Raw genomic sequence first — 19326 nt, 5'->3', positions numbered from 1 at the left:
GTAATGGTATCCTGTAATAGTGGGCAAACACAGCTCAGTACCAAGCTCATTCAAGTATGCACATGTATACAAGGACGTAAAATGGCATCTTGCCTGTAATACATCAATGTCCTCTAATCCAGTGCTTTTCAAACCAAGGTGTTCCACTTTTCTGCTCCCTCCCAGTTCCCTGAGAGCAAAAATGTGGACCGTTTGGGGGGGGGGTCCCTGAGGACCGGTTTGAGAAACACTGCTCTTCTGTCCTGCATGACAAAGGTCACAAGAAAAGCTGAGCACAGTATCTGCGGTTGGGTTTTTGGGGTTTTGTCTTCAGTCTTGCCTCTTCCCCTCTCCTGAGTCTGGACTGTGATGGTCTATCACCTTCCCCGTGATAAATCAGTCAGTGGGGGGTGCTTGAGTGGATATACGCTTTAAAAATTCTTCCTTATGGACTTATTGATCAGCATGCATGTGCGCGGGTGCAAAAAAAGCCACGAACTGACCTTAACGTCAACTTTACTGGAAATGAGAAGTCGAATGGAAATCCGCCAACGCGCGTATGCCAAGAAAAGCAACGTGGTCAAAAACGACCGGACGTTTGCTACTGCCTCAGGCTGGACAAAGTACCTCTTGGTCCTCATTAACGCAACAGTGCAGGGATCTTCTTGGAGGGGCGACTTTACCTTCGCGGGGAATTTTTTTTTTCGAGGGTTAATGACCGGTCTTCGTTTTGAAACTCCGAGCCGGCTGTTTACACGTGCACTTCCAAAACGGTAAATCTCTAACTCTCGGACTGGAGCTACGTGTGTAGAAACCCTCGTGAGCGAGACAGATGTTTTTCATTTGAGAACCTGTCAGGCACAACGCAGTTGGTTAGGCTGGGAGACACAGATAAATCAGCGTGACGTGAGCTGCAGACTCTCTCGAGGGAAAGCTCTCCGCTTCCAAAGTATGACTTTTTGGAGTACCCAGCTACAACACAGTGGAAAGGCTACATCCTTAAAAAATATTAAAACATGTAAACATGTAGCATTTGTGTTTCACAAATGAGTTTGGTAATAAAGGCACCAGATAACAGTGACGGCTAAACAAGAGCAGAAAACTTGGGATTAGGTATTGAGATGTTAGCCATGTATTTATTTGACTTGTGGATAGCAACAATAGGCTTTGGAACGGAGGATTCTGTCGCTACTTAGTCATTTGTCTGAGAGGGTGACTTCATGTTTTGGATGAACTCGGGACGGCGGCTTAGGGCAGGAAGCCGGAATGTTCCGCTCGGCCGTCCCACGTCATCGCCAAGGCCCAGGGCCGAGGACCCACTCGTCTGGAAACAATAGGCTGGCAGGGGCAGCCAAATGCAGGGTGGGCTGTCCTCGGAATGCCGCGATGAGCACGGCGTAGGGGGCAAATCGCCTCGATGGTGTGGGGAAACACTTCAAATAAGTACAGTCAGTGATCAGGTCACAGTGAGGCCACAGACTGCTGGGAATTCCCTGTCGCTACGTAGGAGAGTTTGGGAATTGATTAGCTGATCTCTTTTTTTCCCTCATCTCCCTCCACTGGAATTCCTCACCCTCCTGGCCGGCACCCCATCACATAAATCACTGGCACTTGGAAATTAAAAAAGAAGAAATCCAAAAGACCCCGACAGTATCGATGTCTGACAAGTCATAAAATGAAAATTACGGTCATGTGTAATATCTTTTTCCATGCGGGGGCAAACGGTATGGACTGAGCATGACTCCTCTCATAAGACGAGCGATATTACTGTCCTTCGTTTCCGCAGGTATTTAAATCGATTCGCTGGCTTTTTCCAGATCATTTTAAAAAACGCGTGTTTTTATAATTTATCATTGTTATTTGGCATGACCCGCGTTTTTCGTCTAGGCTTACTCACGTTGGCAGACCACTGAAAAAAAAATAGTTTGGGGGATGCAGAAACGTCTCTGGACATTTTTCAGAAACTGAAAAGCACTGGTGCTTCTCATCCAAGGAACTACTCCCGAAATTACATGGCTGGTTTAATTATAACTCGGCGAATATGACATCATCGCGGAGGCATTCACAGATGTGCTGGGTTTTCCTAAAGACCCCTTGTGTAAAACCGCATTATATATTACACGGTTAACAGCATGAAGTCATTTTCAGCCTGTGATGAATGGGCACTAAGCTCCGGCCATTCAGCATTTAAGCAGCAGAAGACCCCCTTTAAGAAACACGTATTTATTGGTTCGTTTTATGGCGTGCCAGCACCCTACTACGCTTCGTTATTTGTGGACGATTACACGTTAGAATTATGACAGTTTGGGAAATAATTATCCTGACGTCGATCTTGGTAACTTCTCCTGACGGGTTTCCCAAAAGTGCCTTTTCCCTCAGTGCACACGCTTGGCAGGCAGGGGCAATGCGGTTTACATGTGGAATATCTTCCACCTGTTAAGCAGGTGGCTAGTGCACTGCAGTCTTATTAAAGTCAATTTACCATCTGCACACCCCCCTTCTCCATACTGGCCTCCTATAATTTTTTTAAGAAAACCTCTCACACGGATCTGTGTTTCATACGCGCTTGAGTGTTTTCTCATCCATCGATCTGTTGCACATACGATCTTCCTTCCCCTCCCTGCAACAATAAAGATGTTTAAAGCCTTGTGTGCTTCACAGGGACAGATGAAGCCGCAGTTGTCGTGGTGGGCGTACGTGGCAGAGAAAGCGGCTCCAGGCTGCCGCCAGGACGAAATGAATCAAGCGGCTGAATTTTGTTTCCCATAAAACTCTCATATGGTGAAACACTAGAGGCGATCTGCCTAATTCTAAGTCTGGCCTTAACACGGCGGGGGCAGTGGACTGTTAATTTATTTAAGGTTTAAGATGTGTACAAGGGCGTGATAAAGAGCAAAACAAATTACTACAAAGAGCGGTCAGGTGGATATTTATGTTAGGAGCCAGGGACCCCAGGTTGACCCCTTTGAGAAACGAAGCGTATAACCCTTAGCTTTCAGGGCAATGCAATAAATTACAAGCTTCTCCTTCCACTCTACAGGATTACTTCAGCTATTCTCCACTGAAGGGATTTTCTCCCTACACCATCGCAGTGAAGTGGCTGCACTTCTCCCCGGCTTGAGGAAGCTGTCATTAGTGCGGCAGCCAGAACTTTGAGATGCCGGGTTTTCTCTGTTTAAGCCGACTTCGGGTTCAGCTGAGTCAGGGAATGCTGGATCCCGCGACCGCTGGTTGTAGGGAACACTTGATACATCCTATTATGGACACGTTCAGAGTGGAAATATGGTGTAAGTTAAGAGCAGACTTCTGGGACCGAGAGAACGGAAGGAGAATGGCTCTTTCCACGAATCCTCGCTAAAAAATAAATCATGTTCATACTACATGAGCGCAACCAAAGCTGCACCGTCCGTCTGTTACTTGTGATTTCGGCAGACGAGAGTGGGACACTGCGCAAGGAGAGGTCTTAAACACATCAGTTCAGGATACACAGAATCAGCATCATGCCGATTCATAGAAAACAGATTATAGCTGAATCATCCACGGAGGGAAATTCAAGCGGCACCAGAAATAGAAGAAATTATTTCAATTATGAGGATACGACTGACTTTACTGGATATGACGAATACGTGATGAATGTATCATGAATTACCGTAATAACTAATTATTTATTCCATAAACCATTCAATTTATGGAAAAGACGTGAAACGACATAAAATTCTGCGTCCAGCACGCTGAAACTTGTAATCCCCACATTGTTGTACTTCGTTCGTTCAACATCCTACAGTTTATAATGCATTTTATACTAGCTGTAACCTGACTTTCCCACTCATGCTTAACCACATGTTCTCATTTTACCTGCTCTATTATGAACGGAATCCAGCTCCTAAACGTCACGTTTATTTTGGGAATCGCGGGCGTGTAAGTAGTTTTGTAAGGTACTGCTATACGGTAGTCAGTTCTAATCCAGAAATGACCCTTTGTCCCTATAAAACTTCTTTCCGACTGCTGACGTGAAGTAGTACAGTGGGAGCGTTTCAGATTGCAGTATGTATTCTGTCACTATGTCGGACCACAGGAAATAATAACAAAGCTGCCTCTGTGAGTCCAGTTGTTAGCAACTAGTTTCCTAGTTTCCATGGAAGTTCAGAGACACAAGGATCTGTGCAGCTGTCTAACAGGCCCTGCTTCTCCAGTCTGGTTTTTTTTTCTGTTTCTAACTTCTGCTTTGACGCTGAATAATTCGGACACTCGTTTGGCCTTTCCAGCATATTCCTGATGCAAAGGGGGGCCTGATTTAGGAGGCTTCACGGACGCCGGGCATTTTCCACAATCGCAGAGAAGAACAGGGCCCCCCAGTGTAATCCGATTCCAGGAACCCCGTTTGACGGATCGCCTGCGGGGGCTTCTAGAATCCGAACGTGGCACTTTGACCGCGGAGTGTTTTAAACGAAGGTAATGACAGTCGGAGTGGTCCGCACGTCCTGCCCTGTACAGTATAGTGTATATAAGGACACTTGGAGGATTTTTTGCAGATCAGGAAGAGTGAGTGGTCTTTTGCCCCCGCAGGCACATTGCTCTACACGTATACAACCTTGAAAAATATTAAGAGATCACAGCACATTTTTTGTTTTCACTAATTTGCTCATTTAATGGGATTGTGTCCGTGAATAATATGATTTTTTGTTTTTTTGCAAATTGCAGGCTGGTTTTTGTCTGTCTTTCATTGACAAAGGACTTCTTCCTTACTTTATGGGTCTTCAGTCCTGCTTCTAGGAGCCAGATACGAACTGTCCTATCAGTGCACTTCACACCTGCACTTAATGTTTCCTCTTCTTTTTGAAGGTCACTTGATGTCGTCCTATGATTCGTGAAAAACTGTCGAATAAGTTGACGGTCATCTCTGGCATTAGAACGTCACTTCTGCCCTCTACCTGCCCTCTATCTGGTCGATCCCAGTATCTCCTGCTTCACCTTATTCTTGTGTCCTATAGAAATTTTAAACCTGGAAGCAGCCTGTTGCCCAGGGTAACCACGAATAAGATAGGATTTGAAATTATAGAGTCTCATAATTTTTTACATCCTTCCATCGTACATGAGCAGCAACTATTGTGATATGTGACTGACTTTTGGTTTGGTCTGACCTGCCATGGGAGCCCAGTTTTTCGAGCGCGTTTCTAGATAGAGGTGAAGCATTTTCATGTTCATCTTTGTTGTGGATAGCGATAGGGGTCCCTGCTTCGACCCCTGTGGTCTGAGGAAATCTCAAAACACAATGACCACTGACTAGTACCCTTTTTCTAAAGGCTACAGGGGACAGAAAGAGGGAAGTTGTCCTGTTTTAATTGCCGGCTGGAATGTGGATAAGCAAAACATAAGTCAAGATAATGCACTGAGTGTGACTTTCAAGAAAAACAAGCATTGTCAGACATCCCACAGCCGAGAGGTTTCTGCTGGCCATTGATTGTACAACACCAAAAGATCAATGTCTGTTCCCTGGGTAATTAAAAAACCCTGCATACCTCTGATCCTAAAAAAACAGATTCCGGAAGAAGTGGGTCTTTCGAAGAGACCCAGAGGAGGAATCGCTAATTTTGCGCCCTGGCAATGTTTTCAAAATGTCACTTACGCTTCCATAAAATGTTATGGATATTGACAGGCACAGTATATTTTGTAGTTTTACAATGATCATATGTCAGACAGAGCCGTAGTTTAAACAGAATGGCATGCCGCAGTTGATTCCGGGTCATTTTCCCATATTGCATTACTTTCTCCCTTTCCCCAGACATTTCTCGGTCTCTGTGTACTGGTGGTATAGTTTTAAAGAATGAAAACAGCATGTGGGCCATTTCGCTAAAAGAGCTAACATTTTTAGCTTTGACACGCAATTACGCCTCGACCGCTTGATTTGAAAACAGCGACCGTGCTTTGCTTGGTGCCTCCCACATAAAATACTTTAGGTCGCGTTTTATGTGGTCTGTGCCTGCGGGTTATGTCACAAGAAGTATTCCGAGCGTGATCCCAATTTCACCTATTTCACCACAAAAGATTAAATGAGGCTTTTGAGAGTCCGGTCGCTTTAGTAGTGAAAGTCCCGCGCAGATTACTGATCCGTCTCTTCTGCTGCGATTGGAAAATGGATTAATTACAGAGACTCTTTGTCCGCTTATTGGAGTCCAACCAGTCTGTGATATTTAATGAGTTTGAACTTCTGCGGGAACCGCTGTCTCCATCTGATTAAAACATCATAAATTAGCCAGAGTTCTTGCACCGCTGTTCCATCCCAGAGGCCCCAGAGTAATTGTTATGAGTCACAGGACATTCCCAGCCAGCGATTCCCACTGTCCACCAAAGTGCCGTTTCTGGCTATTGTGTGTTATTTTAATCAGTCTTACAATGGACTACCATCCCACCAAATGTCCCCTACTCTCACCCTGCGCTACTCTGTACTGAATAAGCGGGCATTGAAAATGGATGAGCGGCTGAATGGATTTACAGGAGAGTTCTATCACCCCCTGGTGGACATTCTTAGTTGTTCTACATGCGCGCTAAAAAATCTTTCGTAGTCTTCTAACATAACGTGCAACCACAGGCTTACCATGCGTAGCGGCATTTGTTAGTCGGTCCATAGTTCCTTATATGTGTTTTGCGTGGGATTATTAATGTTAGCCAGTATGAAATGCGACGAGTTTAATTAAGGACAAAACAGTTTTAAGCACAGAGCCAGTTCTCCGACAGAAGTCTTTCTGCTGGTCTTGTTGAGAAAGGAATTCCTCGGGTGATTAATTGGCACAATGTGCCTGAGCATTTGAATGGAGTGGGGGTGCTTAAAAATGCCCCCCTTACCCCCTCCCCCCCCCCACACACACACACACACACAGAAGAAACTCTGCCTGTGTTGGTCCCTGAACACTGACTCAAAAGCTTTATTACTATTTTAACTCAGACATAGAACATTAGTGATTTGTGTCTATTAGTTTTAACGGACACTGGCTAATGATTCCAGGTGAATGTGACAAAAACGGTGGAGAAAACGAAAACCTGTCAAACTTTTGGCTAAATATTGACCAACAAGAGAGAGAACCTTTACCTGTAGGTTCGTTATACTCAGAAAAGATACCAGTTTGTACCCTTGCTTGTCACTGGGGCTGTACCTTATAATTCTGTACTTTAAGGTACAGAGAAAGACCCCCCCCCCCAAGGTAGAGGTAAGGAGCATGAGAGCTTGAGTGCAGCCATGTGACAGGTGACACCTCAGCACCGCATCAGTCCACCGAACCAGTTGGTGTAATGATTGGGACACTAAGCTTGTTTACCAGTGACTGGCCTGTACTCAACATCCACCAGTACAAATAATGTAAAGCAAGTTCTTAATTGGCTTGTTGATACATCGAAAGCAGAGATTTGGTTTGATCTCATCCTTAGACCCAATGAAGTGATTGAAGGTATTTTAATGTGCAGCAGTTAAACTTCAACCAGCTTAATCGCGTGACTGTGATTCTCCAGCAGTTTTATCTGACTATATGAGAATAACAGAAACAGCTCCGCACCGGTAACGTTGCCTTCAGCGCAAATTGTTTGCCCTGAGGCAGCGCCCGGCTGCCACCTTCTGGTCATGTTGTGTATCTACATTTCCAATTCACACAACTTAAAATTCTCAGGCTGTCGGTTTCACGTTTTTCGTTCAGCCAGCGATGAATTTGGATCACACACGAAAAGCCCGAAAACGCCAAAGGCTGAGGGCTTTTATAAACTGCCTGATTAAATTTTGCTCTGAAGGCTTGTATTTTTCCAATACAAACAGCTATTACCCATACAACAAGTTTCTAAATAAGACACATTACGAGTTACATGAAACCACATTATTCTTGCGTTGACGATGCCAGCGTTGGCATTCTAAATTTTAATCTGCCATTTATTTGGGCAGATAGAGTTTCACTGCATATTTAATTTAATCACAGGCTTTGTGGTATTCATATTTGCAGTCCTTAATTGCGTTATTGTTCTATAATTAGACAACTGGGCCAAAAATGCAATAATAGAAACAGCATGACTTTATTGTGCCATAAAATCGAAATGAACTGAAACATGAGGCGAATTTATAGACTTTCAGTTCAGGAGGAAAAGTGAAGTCCGTCATGTCCAGCTCTTCACAACCCTGTGGGTTACTGTGGGTCCTTAAATGAATTGTAGTGGAGGTGGGTCCAAGCTTCTAGAGGATGCGGGAACCAATCAAATGTCTTGGTCCCACCTCCTCTACCAGTTGATTGGCTATCTCTCTGAACTAATCATCTTGCATTCTGCCCTCAGAACATCTTTCCGGAAGTAAAACTCCTACGAGCAGCCGTGCTTCAATGTTTCACCTGTCGACGCTGAGAATCGCGGTCTACATCGACAGCTGGCCATCCTCGAAATATTTACCCACAAGGCTCTGCTGCTTCACCAGTAAGGGGGCTGGTGACCTGCAGCTGTTATGAAATTCACTTTTAAATAGTCTTTTCTACCAAGGGACTGGAGAAAAAAAAACAAAACATTTTGCACTTTCTAAACAGAGTATTCAAATAGATGGTATTCATAGCCTGGGTCCTTTCATCGCAGAGTCTCAAAGCACTAATGTAAGTCGCTCTGGCTAAGGGCGTCTGCCAAATGCTGTAAATGTAAATTCAGAATTACATGTTCAATATATAACAAGTATAATATATCTACTGAAAATTTGTATTTTTTTTACTATACAGTATCAGTCAAAAGCCTGGACGCACCAGCTTTTGATGCATTTGTCTGTTATTCACCTGATAGTAAAAAGCCTCAAGGAAATGAAGTGATATATATCAAATACTGCAAAGAGTGAGAGACGTGTTCAACATCTGAAACATTTTTCTCAAAATTTTGACTCTTCAAAACAGCCCCCTTCTGCTCCGATGGCCGCACTGCAGACTCTCAGCATTCATCCACCCAGCTTACAGATGTAGCCGCCCGGGATGCTTCTCCAACAGGCCTGGAGGAGTTTCCACAGGTTCTGGGCACAAGTTAGCTACCTTGCTCTGACTCTTCGATCCAACTCATACCAACTTTCTATTAAAATCTGCCACATTTTCAGGCCTACAATCATTAAACAAACATTGTTTTAGGATGTGTTTATTTTCCACAAAATACTATTTTCATTTAAAAAAAACTTTATATAAGTTATATAAGCTACGAAACCGCGCATTAACACGCATCAACGGTATAAAAGCAAAACTTCGGGTCACGCTTGCTCCTATGTACCCTCTTCCTCTTCCTCTTTCTCCTCCTCAGTTTCGTTGGCTTCATCGGATCTTCGTTTCTTCTTCCACCTGAAACATCGAGGAGAGACGGGCTGAGGTGCCATTTCTCTGCAAACCGAGACGCTCGGTGTGTCTGTGACCGGCTCCGCTTTGCCACCACCGACAGCACGAGCGAAAAGGTCGCTGCCAGCCCATCTCATCTTTGATTAATCGTGATCTGGGCCCCCACACCCCCTCACCTCAGGATGGTCTGCATGTGATGGACAGTCTCCGGTAGCGGCAGGCCGAAGGTCTCAGGCAGCAGGAGGCTGAGCAGTCCTGAGAGGGCCGTCAGGCTGCCCATTAGCGTGTAGGGCAGGAAGTGGTTAAACTGTCCTGTGTGACAGGAGACAGGGAACCATGTCACTCCTCCACGGCACAAACGCTCCAAACGCAAAGGCTCCATGCAGTCACCATTCAGATATTCCTCTCTGCCTCAAAGTATATAAACAGCAGCTGTCTCTTTAAGGAGAAACCCCCCTATTAATATTATCCATTTTATAAATGGATAATGTAACTGCTCGGGATTGTGGGGGAACCTGGAGCTGATACCATTCAGCATATGGTACAGGGCAGAGGTACTTCCTGGTTGGCCAGTTCATCGTAAGACACACACACACACACACACACACACACAGTACCCCTGTTCATGTCTTTGTGGGGACGCGCCATTCATTTCTATGGACAAATCCCTGATCCCAAAAATAACGACCTTAACCCCCACCCAGCCCTAACCTCAACCGTAAGTAACCAGACAAAATACAAGACTTTAGGCATTTTTAGTTTTTTTTGACTGCGGTCAGAGATTTATATCAATTTAAGTTTCCCCATTCTGAGGACTGAAAAAATGGTCCCCGCAATGTCAAAATGTTTTTATCGCACTGCGGGCACCAAATAAGGTCATATAACAATGTAACAAAGACATAACACACACATACAAACTTTGAAACTATGTTACTAATTCAGAGACACCAATTCACTTTCAGACCCAGGTTGCTACCCAAAATGTTTCCTGGACCCTCCATGTCCAATTTTACGTTTAACATAACATGCTGAAAGGCCCCTGTGAAGGGCCGGGCCCCGTGAATCCGCCAGGGTCTCCAACCCCAAACAAAGCCCCTGCCTTGCACGGCAGAAAGAAGCCGAAGTGGTGTTAGACATCACATCTACTGTATAACATTCAAAAGTATGACGTGCACGAGGCCAAAAAGGAAAGTGCCTGAAGAGGGCGCCAGCGAGCAGTAAACTGACCTAAGTAAATGAAGTAGGGAGCAGAGATGCTGCCCAGACGGGAGGCCATGGAGCAGGAACCGACGGCAGTGTTACGCAGCACGGTGGGGTAGAGCTCTGCGGTGTACGCGTAAATGATAGAGAAGGCTGCCGTCACCCCAAACTTCCCCAGCATCTCCAGGGTGATGGACAAGGAAACCAGACCTGTCCAGGAAACAGAGAAGGCTTTGTCCTCAAGACGCTGTTTGGATAAAACACACCTCTATGCCATTTTCCAACCCGGTCCTCAGGAACCCGCAGACAGTCCACGTTTTTTACTCCCTCCCTGCCAGACAGTCCACGTTTCTGCTCCCTCCCTGCCAGACAGTCCACGTTTCTGCTCCCTCCCTGCCAGACAGTCCACGTTTCTGCTCCCTCCCTGCCAGACAGTCCATGTTTTTGCTCCCTCCCTGCCAGACAGTCCACGTTTCTGCTCCCTCCCTGCCAGACAGTCCACGTTTCTGCTCCCTCCCTGCCAGACAGTCCACGTTTCTGCTCCCTCCCTGCTCCCTGCCAGACAGTCCACATTTTGCTCCCTCCCTGCTCCCTGCCAGACAGTCCACGTTTCTGCTCCCTCCCTGCCAGACAGTCCACGTTTCTGCTCCCTCCCTGCCAGACAGTCCACGTTTCTGCTCCCTCCCTGCTCCCTGCCAGGCAGTCCACGTTTTTGCTCCCTCCCTGCTCCCTGCCAGGCAGTCCACGTTTTTGCTCCCTCCCTGCTCCCTGCCAGACAGTCCACATTTTGCTCCCTCCCTGCTCCCTGCCAGACAGTCCACATTTTGCTCCCTCCCTGCTCCCTGCCACAGTCCACATTTTGCTCCCTCCCTGCTCCCTGCCAGGCAGTCCACGTTTTTGCTCCCTCCATGCTCCCTGCCAGGCAGTCCACGTTTTTGCTCCCTCCCTGCCAGACAGTCCACGTTTTTGCTCCCTCCCTGCTCCCTGCCAGACAGTCCACGTTTTGCTCCCTCCATGCTAGACAGTCCATGTTTTTGCTCCCTCCATGCTCCCTGCCAGACAGTCCACGTTTTTGCTCCTTACAGGGAGCTGGGAGAGAGCAAAGACATGGACTGTCTGGGGGTCCCTGAGGACTGGGTTGGGAAACACTGCTCTACGTATATTATATTGTACATAGTATGCACAGTAAATACTGTATGCATGCATGGATACAGTACAGTACTTTTCTGACTCGATCTCTAGCAGACTTTGTTTGGGTAATTAATAACTCATTGTGTTATTTAACTAATCAAGTTAATTAATTAACAGAGATAGTAATGAAGATTAATAAATACATGTAATCGCCGGGGTGCCCCAGAGGAGAGGTTTGGAAACTGAAGTGTTGTTCCTCTAGCCATTGTAATATAACGGTATCCTTCTTTTAAGTTTTTTTAAGGTAGAAGTTTTTTGTTTGTAAAAATGGCGTGAGGGTGCTTTAGATATACATTATTACACCAGGGGGCACCGTAAGGGGGGGGGGGGGGCAGTTAATACGAGTGACAGGGGCCATAAAAAAATAGGAAAATAATTGGATTAGTCTGAAGTGGGGGGGGGGCCAATATGATGTGCTTTCATGGGGCCCAAAATCTTTAGTAACACCCCTGCCATACAAGGTACATGCAGATACTGGCCCCGTAAAAGTGGGAAGTCAGGAAGATACCAAGGGCCCCGAGTGAGTGAGAGGAACCCTAACAATGTGCAACTTTATTGGATTGTTCTGGGTTTGGGGCCCCAAATGATGTGCTTTCATGGGGCCCAAAATCTTTAGTGGTGCTCCTGCCTGCATACAGCTGGAGTTTCTGTTCATATGGTGTTCGTCCGTTTTACAAGCGCGTGGAGAACGATCTGCTCATCTGCGCCTCTCTCCCGACAGGGCCCTCACCTTGGGGTATGAACTGAATTAAGAGCAGCACGACCCCCCCCAGGAAGAGCGTGGAGAAGAGACAAAGGCGCCTGGGCACGTAGCGGAAGAGCAGCCAGGCCGAGACGTAGGCGGGGACTTCGATGGCTGCCGAGATGAAGCAGTTGAGGTAGGCGCTCCCATGCAAGTTGGAGGTGTTCAGCGACAAAGCAAAGTATCCGATGGAGAGTATGATCCTACAGACAGGGAGATGGCAGCTTGTCACGCAAGCGGCGGCGGGATCGTGCCCCCGGCCGGAAGGTGTGAAGACGCGGGTGCTCACCAGACCAGGCCCAGCATGACGGAGATGCAGCGAATGTTGGCGGTGCGCACAAGATCGCAGACGTTGTGGGAGTGCGAGTTCACGGGCTTGGACTCGGCCTGCGGCACACGTGCGACAACAACCGTGTTTGTTTAAAGGGCAATGGAGTGGGCCGGCTTTCGACAAAAAAAAAAAAAAAAAAAACAATACAGGGAATGTCAACAAGCAGACATCTGCAGAGAACTCGGAGACCCCAGAAAAGGCAATGGACGAGACAGGCGGGACAAACTCTAAAACCTCGATGACGCTACTTACGAGAGGTTCCTGTTGATGTGTTGGTTAAAGAAACCTTCTCAAAAACGAGGTACTGTACGTGTCAAAGTTGGGTAATCCAGGTCCAGAGAATAAAAGTCTAGACCAAGAATTTGTTTCAACCAACCAGTTGAGCATAAAGAGTCACAGTCACAGAGCACTCAACTGGTTGGCTGAAACGAAATCCCAGTCTGGACTTTCACTCTCTGGACCTGAATTACCCAACTCTGCATGTTATTATGCTTTAAGTCAGGGGTGTCCAACCTTATCCGCAAAGGGCCGGTGTGAATACGGGTTTTCACTGCAACTCCCCAATTAGATTACTAATTAGAGGACTGATTGGCTGAGTCCTCACACCTGCGCTTGAACACCTGACCTACAGGTTACCCCTAAAACCTGCACGCACATCGGCGCTTTGTGGATAAGATCGGACAACCCTGACTTAAGTTAACTATTTGTCTCCAGTGCTTGATAATTGAGAGCTAAAGTATTTTTCCCTGTCGGAAGACATAAAAAGTTCCTGTTATCCTTCAGATTTAAGAGCGGCGTTGACTTGATTATTTGATTATTTGGCCGCAAAAGTATAATGCGAGTTAAAGAATAATTTGGAATTAATTAACAGCATCATCTGGGAAGCACAGCCGTAGACGTAGGAGACCTGAAGCGTTGTCACCTTATTTTGCCCCTGTCTTTACAGATAATCCATTGACGCATCTATCAAAGAATGCAGATCACATTGCTGTGGTAAAAGGGGGATATAAAGCGTGGTAATATTGACTGGAATGCAGAGGAATGGATCTGAAATAACACTCCGTTTTGTTAGACATACGCAGGTCAGTTCAGATTCTATCAATACCAGATAAATTTCTTAGTTTCTCCCATGAAATACTGGGCATTGAAGGTCGTGGTTTATTAAAAAAATAGACTCGGTGGACTTCTGCAAATTCCCAATAATATATGCTTCCTATAAGAGCCAGAAACTACAAATACGTTATAGTACAGGACATGCTAAAGTGTACAGCGCAAATTTAGAGACTGATTCACACATAGTCCTGTTATGATAAAGCTTTTCGCAATCTAAAGAGAGCAACATGCTTAAAAATTACAATAAATTCGTTTGGACGTGCAATACACTCTTAACTGTTGCTTAATGCGTAATATGCGAGTCCTTTATGTTACTGTACAATAGTGAAATTAATAATTCTGGTTAGTTCTGGTTTTGGTTAGAAATAATGGATTTGAAGACTTTACATCATATATGGCATCTTTGCAAGTACTTTTGTATATTTGCATGATTATTAATTCTTATTTTTAGCTTTATTTTGTATTTATTAATGCACCTTGGGTTTGTCGCAAAAGTCATTTTGTTGTGTTACACAATGACAATAAAGCGTTTGAATCTTGAATCCTAAATATGAAAAAACTCAACATCTTATACCTCGAAGCCCACACCTCAGTCGTATATTCAGACATTATTAGGAATAATTCCCTGGGACGCAGATTCGTGCCTTTAACATGCTACTTACGCTGAAACCATCACATCGTGGGTCTTTGGAATCAAAAATTCCTACTCTTAGGATTTTCAAGGAAATTCCCCTGCATGAGTATAGCGATTTAATGTTACGTCATGCAATTTAATTTTATAGAAACTGTTTCGATAGTTCATGGACGTTCCATCATGATGTGCTGCCAGTGGATTTAATGACGAGAAATAAGAGGAAAGTGATGGTAAAACACCTGGACAGACTGGAAAATGGTCTCTGGGGCTGTGACTCCGTTCTTTCTGGCCGCGTCTCTCAGTACAGCTTCAGCTTCCTCCACTCTGCCCTGGGACAGCAGCCATCGGGGAGATTCCGGAATGAACCTGCGCCATAATGAACTAGGAGTGAGGGATGATCTGGCCCGGGATGCCGGATTGGTCAACATCAAAGCATAAAAATGACTTTCCAAGATACGGGTCAGGCCGAACAATCACTTCAACGTTCTAAAAGGAAAAAAATCTTACTCCTCTTCAGCAGAGAGAAAGATCTGGCCACCACAGACCGACCAAAAAAAATACATCTGATGTGTCGTAAATAAAAGGGAGAATTGGCAGAAAGTTCCATATCACACACCTACCACCAGAGGGGGACGTAAAGGAAGCCGGGGAGAGTTAGGACCAACAGCAGCGTTCTCCAGTCTCTTATGAAGAAGGCAACCGGTGGAAGAACCATGTAGCCGATGGCAAAGAAGATACATACCCCCATGGTAGAGTAGATAATCCGAACCGACTGGCTTAAAATTTCGGTTCCTTCAAGCACAGCAAAAGGGAGACAATTTTACATATATTACGTGCTGTTTAAATGCCGAATTAAATGATTTCACAGACATATATACCTAGAACAAATGCTGCGACGTAGTTGGATATCTGGCCCATTCCGACTATAAAGAAGAGAGTGCAGAACATGACCCAGGATGTGGAGAAGACCTGGAACAACGTAAACAAGGTCTGAACTCCCATTGTTGCAAACAGCACCAGTTTCCTCCCAAACCTGACGAACACAAAACAAAGCATTAGTTTCATTGTAATTATTACCTTACAAACTAAGTGCCAGAAAGCAACAGCGACCCTGATGGCCAAACAGTTACGGTGATTTTAATCAAATTCACCTTTCACAATAGGAATTTAAATTTCATTTTTTTTATGAACCCTAACGCAACAGCAAAACACGGGTGGTGTCGGGGACGTTCGTGATCCCTCACCTGTCGGACAGCTGTCCGGAGGCAAAGGAGCCAAGTAGGACGCCGCAGAAGAACAGAGAAGACGTGAGCGGGACCTTCCAATTGTCATCGCAAACAAGGTCCCACTGCAGGGAGACAGGGAAAACGTGGCTACACGGCCGTATAAAAGGATTTTCAAATTCAAAAAACTTTATTTGTCCCAGAGGGGCGATTAAAGGCACAAGGCAGTTGAACAAGGACACGATGACGTTTTATACATGGGGTCATTACGGCATAAGCAAACCCACGCACAATATACAGTAACTGTGCAAACGCCATAAACAGTCAAAATGATGCTTAAATGATCTTCATGTTGAGGTAAAATTATGGATTTTATGCCTGTCAAAGTGTGTCTGCTTAGCCGTTTCTAAACCTCAGCTAAAATCACCCGTGTACTTGCAGCGACCATCCAGTGCACCCATGTCCTTTCGGACTTGGCCACTAGCGCACGTCGTATAGCTAATAAATATATCGCTGACGTTTTTAAACAATTAAATTCATGAAGTAGGTGAGCTGGTGGTGAAATGGCTGAGGTGCCCCTGAGGAGAGGTTTGGAAACTGAGGCGATGTTCATCTCGCCATCTAACGAGATACCAGTAATTTTTTTTTGTTGCGATACTCTTAATCTTCATTAAGTTATACTGCTAAACTGTGGTTTTTACTCTGAGCATATGTGCACTTACCACCCAAATAAATAACTTTAAACGTTTCTTTTGACACCCTAATACTTTTACACAATACTGCATTTGCAATACTGTGGGTCGGTGGAAAATAGCCTCACAACACCAAGGTCATTGGTTTGATTGCATGTGTGAACTTCCCTGTGCTGCGCGGCTTCCAGCGGATATTCCAACAGCATTCCAAGAACGTGCAGTTTAGAGGAACCGTCTCTGTTTCAGTGTGAGACTGTGTGCTCTGTGATAGACTGGCATCTCATCTAGAATGTTCCCCAGGCCTCGCATCCTGACCTCTAGGTTCATCACAACCATGTAGTGGACGCATCTTTATGAAAAGTGAGTGGATAGTTGGACATCCATCCATCATCTATACCCACTTGCCCTATCGTAGGGATTGGGTATATTCACTCATTTAAACCTTGTCATTAAATCTCTACAATCAGAGTCTAACTACCGATCTTTGCGTTTCTATGAGGAAGCTTGATGCCTAGCAACATAATGATCTCGTAACGTTCAATTAATACGACAGTTACTAGTTTAACTTTGTCATTTGCGAGTATTTCATCTCCGTAATTAAGGTCCCTTTCCCGCCGCTGCCCCCGTCAGTTCGCTGATCTCGCCGTCTTTTCCTGACTTCTCCTCCCCCAGCAGTGCAGACACACATGGGCTTTATAAATGGACGCCTCTAAACTCCTCTCCGTGATACGGTGGCCAGAACCGGACAGGGAGACCCACACTTTGGACTGATGTCTGTCATCTCAGTCACCGACAACACAGGAAATTTAATTCCCTTTCATGTGCATTTTCATGGGGAAAAAACAAAGCACATATAAATGATTACTGTAATACGTGGAATCGCAAATAATCTATTGCATTGCGAGGTCTCTTGAATTTACAATCATGATTGATGCGGAAACGTTGCAAAATTACTTCCCATTATAGTGTATAAATAAAGAGGAAAACCCCATTTATTAAATTCCAGTTTTCATTTGTAACGGATGCAACTTTATTCAATCTGTGCGAGTCGTCTTACCTCGGTCACGATGGTAGAAATGTAGGTCCCGCGATCGTACACCCACCCGTCCTTACAGCCTTCCTGTTGTATTTCGGTAACGTTCACGTCGATCCCCGGTAAGTAACCTTTATCCGAGAAGGTTTTTATCACATGCAGCTTGTATCTGCTGCATCGGCTCTGTCGCAGCGCGCCGCTTTCCTCCACCAAAGGGAGCGCGCTGTTCCGCCACGCCGCGCTGAGGTTCGCATCTTCGGGGATCCGGCAGTGGTGCGGCGGCGTGTCCCCCAGGAATACGATGGACATGCCGGTGAAGCCATTCGGGACAATGCTCAGGCTTAGCAGGAAGAATATGGCTCGCTGAAACGGTCCCCATTGCCCAAGAAATAATGTGACATCCTCATAGTTTCTGTTGGGCATCGTAAACAAAAACCTGTCATTGGTGTAAAGTGAACAGCGCTCCGATCGCTGGCTTTTATAGTGCACCTTGTGCTAGTTAACCTCCCCCCCAGAAAGCGGCCAAAGTACAAGCAGGTCCCTTTTTATCCCTCTCTGGGGGTCCCACCAACAGCTGTCAGGAATCAAGGCAAATTCACAGATGCGGTAACTGGAGTGGAGCAGAGTCCGACCTGCGAACGCGGAAAGCCGGAGCCCCCGGATCCGCACAGGGGACGAGATCCCTGCACGGCAATTTCTAAATTCTCTGCCAAAGGAAATACGCCGTGCTCACCTTTGACCTCAAACATTACTTCCCTGTTAAAGTCATAAACTGTTTTAAAACCGCATTCTGGTAATTATTAACTAAAATAATAATAGTAAATTATACACTTGGTTAAGCATATTGCTTCCCATCAGCAGTTTTTTCCATTAATATACAGCTAATAAAATTGTATTAAAATTGTATTTAAAGTTATAACATTAAAAGGTTCCACTTCAAGCTTGGTGTAATTTCTTAGGTAAAAATGTTATGATTATAATGCAATATATGCACATGAAAAAAACAGCACATTATTTAAAGTTAATGAATTATTTAAATAGTTGAAAAGAGAGACAGAGAGAGAGAGAGCTGTAAGTGTCCTGATGCTGCAAGACTCCGGTGCAGATGTGGAAATTTCAGGTCCAGAACGTACAAATCCAGACCAAGGTTTAGTTTCAACCAACCAGTTGAGTTTAAAGAGTCACAGCCACAGAGTACACAGCTGGTTGGCTGAAACAAAACCTTGGTTTGTATTTATACTTTATGGACCTGAACTTTCCACCTCTGCTCTTGTGTCCCCAAGGAATGTAAACATTAATATGTTTATAATAAACATGCAATTTACTGTAGTGTAAAAATTCCCCATGCACACACGAGCGAATAGAGGAGTGAATACAGATTAGATTATGTGCCCGGGGCAGTTCCTGCATCACCCAGCTCACTCCAGTGATTCTTCACGGCTGTGGCTGAATAGACCTATTTGAGACCTATTTAAAGTTCAGTCACGTGCGAATCTCTGGCGGACTTCTGGTGGGAAGAAAAATAGTACGAATGGTGACAAACTGGCGGAAGAAGGAGACAACCACAGAGAGAGAGAGAGGAATCTTACAGAGAAATCGAAGGAGTAAGTCAGGTCATTGTACGACTGTATAATGTGACTTACATCCACAAAGAAAATCACATTCGGTATTACAGCATTTGGTATGACTGTTTGTTGGGCAGTACGTCTGGGATTGGAAAGTGGAAGGGAGGTCATCATCTCCACTGAACAGCAATATTCAGAAAAATAGTGGAGGAAAGTGCAAAGACATGGCTCCCGAGAGATGTAGCAGGCCCAGTGTTGCAAGTTGTATCTGATGCAATTTATGCCTCCTTAAACGTATTA

General features: G+C 45.1%; 1 protein-coding gene and 1 long non-coding RNA gene across 5 annotated transcripts; one reads left to right on the top strand and one right to left on the bottom strand.

Annotated features, from left to right (window-relative positions):
- Window positions 1-4033: 4033 nt before the first annotated feature.
- LOC125720235 (uncharacterized) lies at window positions 4034-14325 on the top strand. Of its 4 annotated transcripts, none has more exons than XR_007385392.1 (7): window positions 4034-4431; window positions 8287-8421; window positions 8529-8591; window positions 8880-8989; window positions 9271-9418; window positions 12415-12571; window positions 13713-14325. It is a non-coding gene; the product is annotated as an uncharacterized LOC125720235 (long non-coding RNA). The 4 variants fall into 4 exon arrangements; XR_007385391.1 differs by lacking the exon at window positions 13713-14325 and adding an exon at window positions 12645-12782 and having other exon boundaries at window positions 8880-9002; XR_007385389.1 differs by lacking the exon at window positions 13713-14325 and adding an exon at window positions 12645-12782 and having other exon boundaries at window positions 4035-4431.
- LOC125720215 (solute carrier family 22 member 4-like) lies at window positions 9096-18197 on the bottom strand. The gene is made up of 10 exons (XM_048995419.1): window positions 17486-18197; window positions 15758-15861; window positions 15392-15546; window positions 15134-15305; window positions 14753-14879; window positions 12725-12822; window positions 12424-12638; window positions 10530-10712; window positions 9479-9614; window positions 9096-9308 (listed from the first exon to the last, which is right to left on the bottom strand). Exons 1-10 carry the CDS (start codon window positions 17882-17884, stop codon window positions 9233-9235), a joined length of 1665 nt encoding a protein of 554 aa, XP_048851376.1. The 5' UTR covers window positions 17885-18197; the 3' UTR covers window positions 9096-9232.
- Window positions 18198-19326: the final 1129 nt, after the last annotated feature.

The sequence above is a fragment of the Brienomyrus brachyistius genome, chromosome 24 (assembly GCF_023856365.1).
Source record: "Brienomyrus brachyistius isolate T26 chromosome 24, BBRACH_0.4, whole genome shotgun sequence".
Classification (NCBI taxonomy): domain Eukaryota; kingdom Metazoa; phylum Chordata; class Actinopteri; order Osteoglossiformes; family Mormyridae; genus Brienomyrus; species Brienomyrus brachyistius.
Note: the sequence above shows the minus strand (reverse complement) of the source record. Positions and strands in the feature narration are given on the sequence as shown.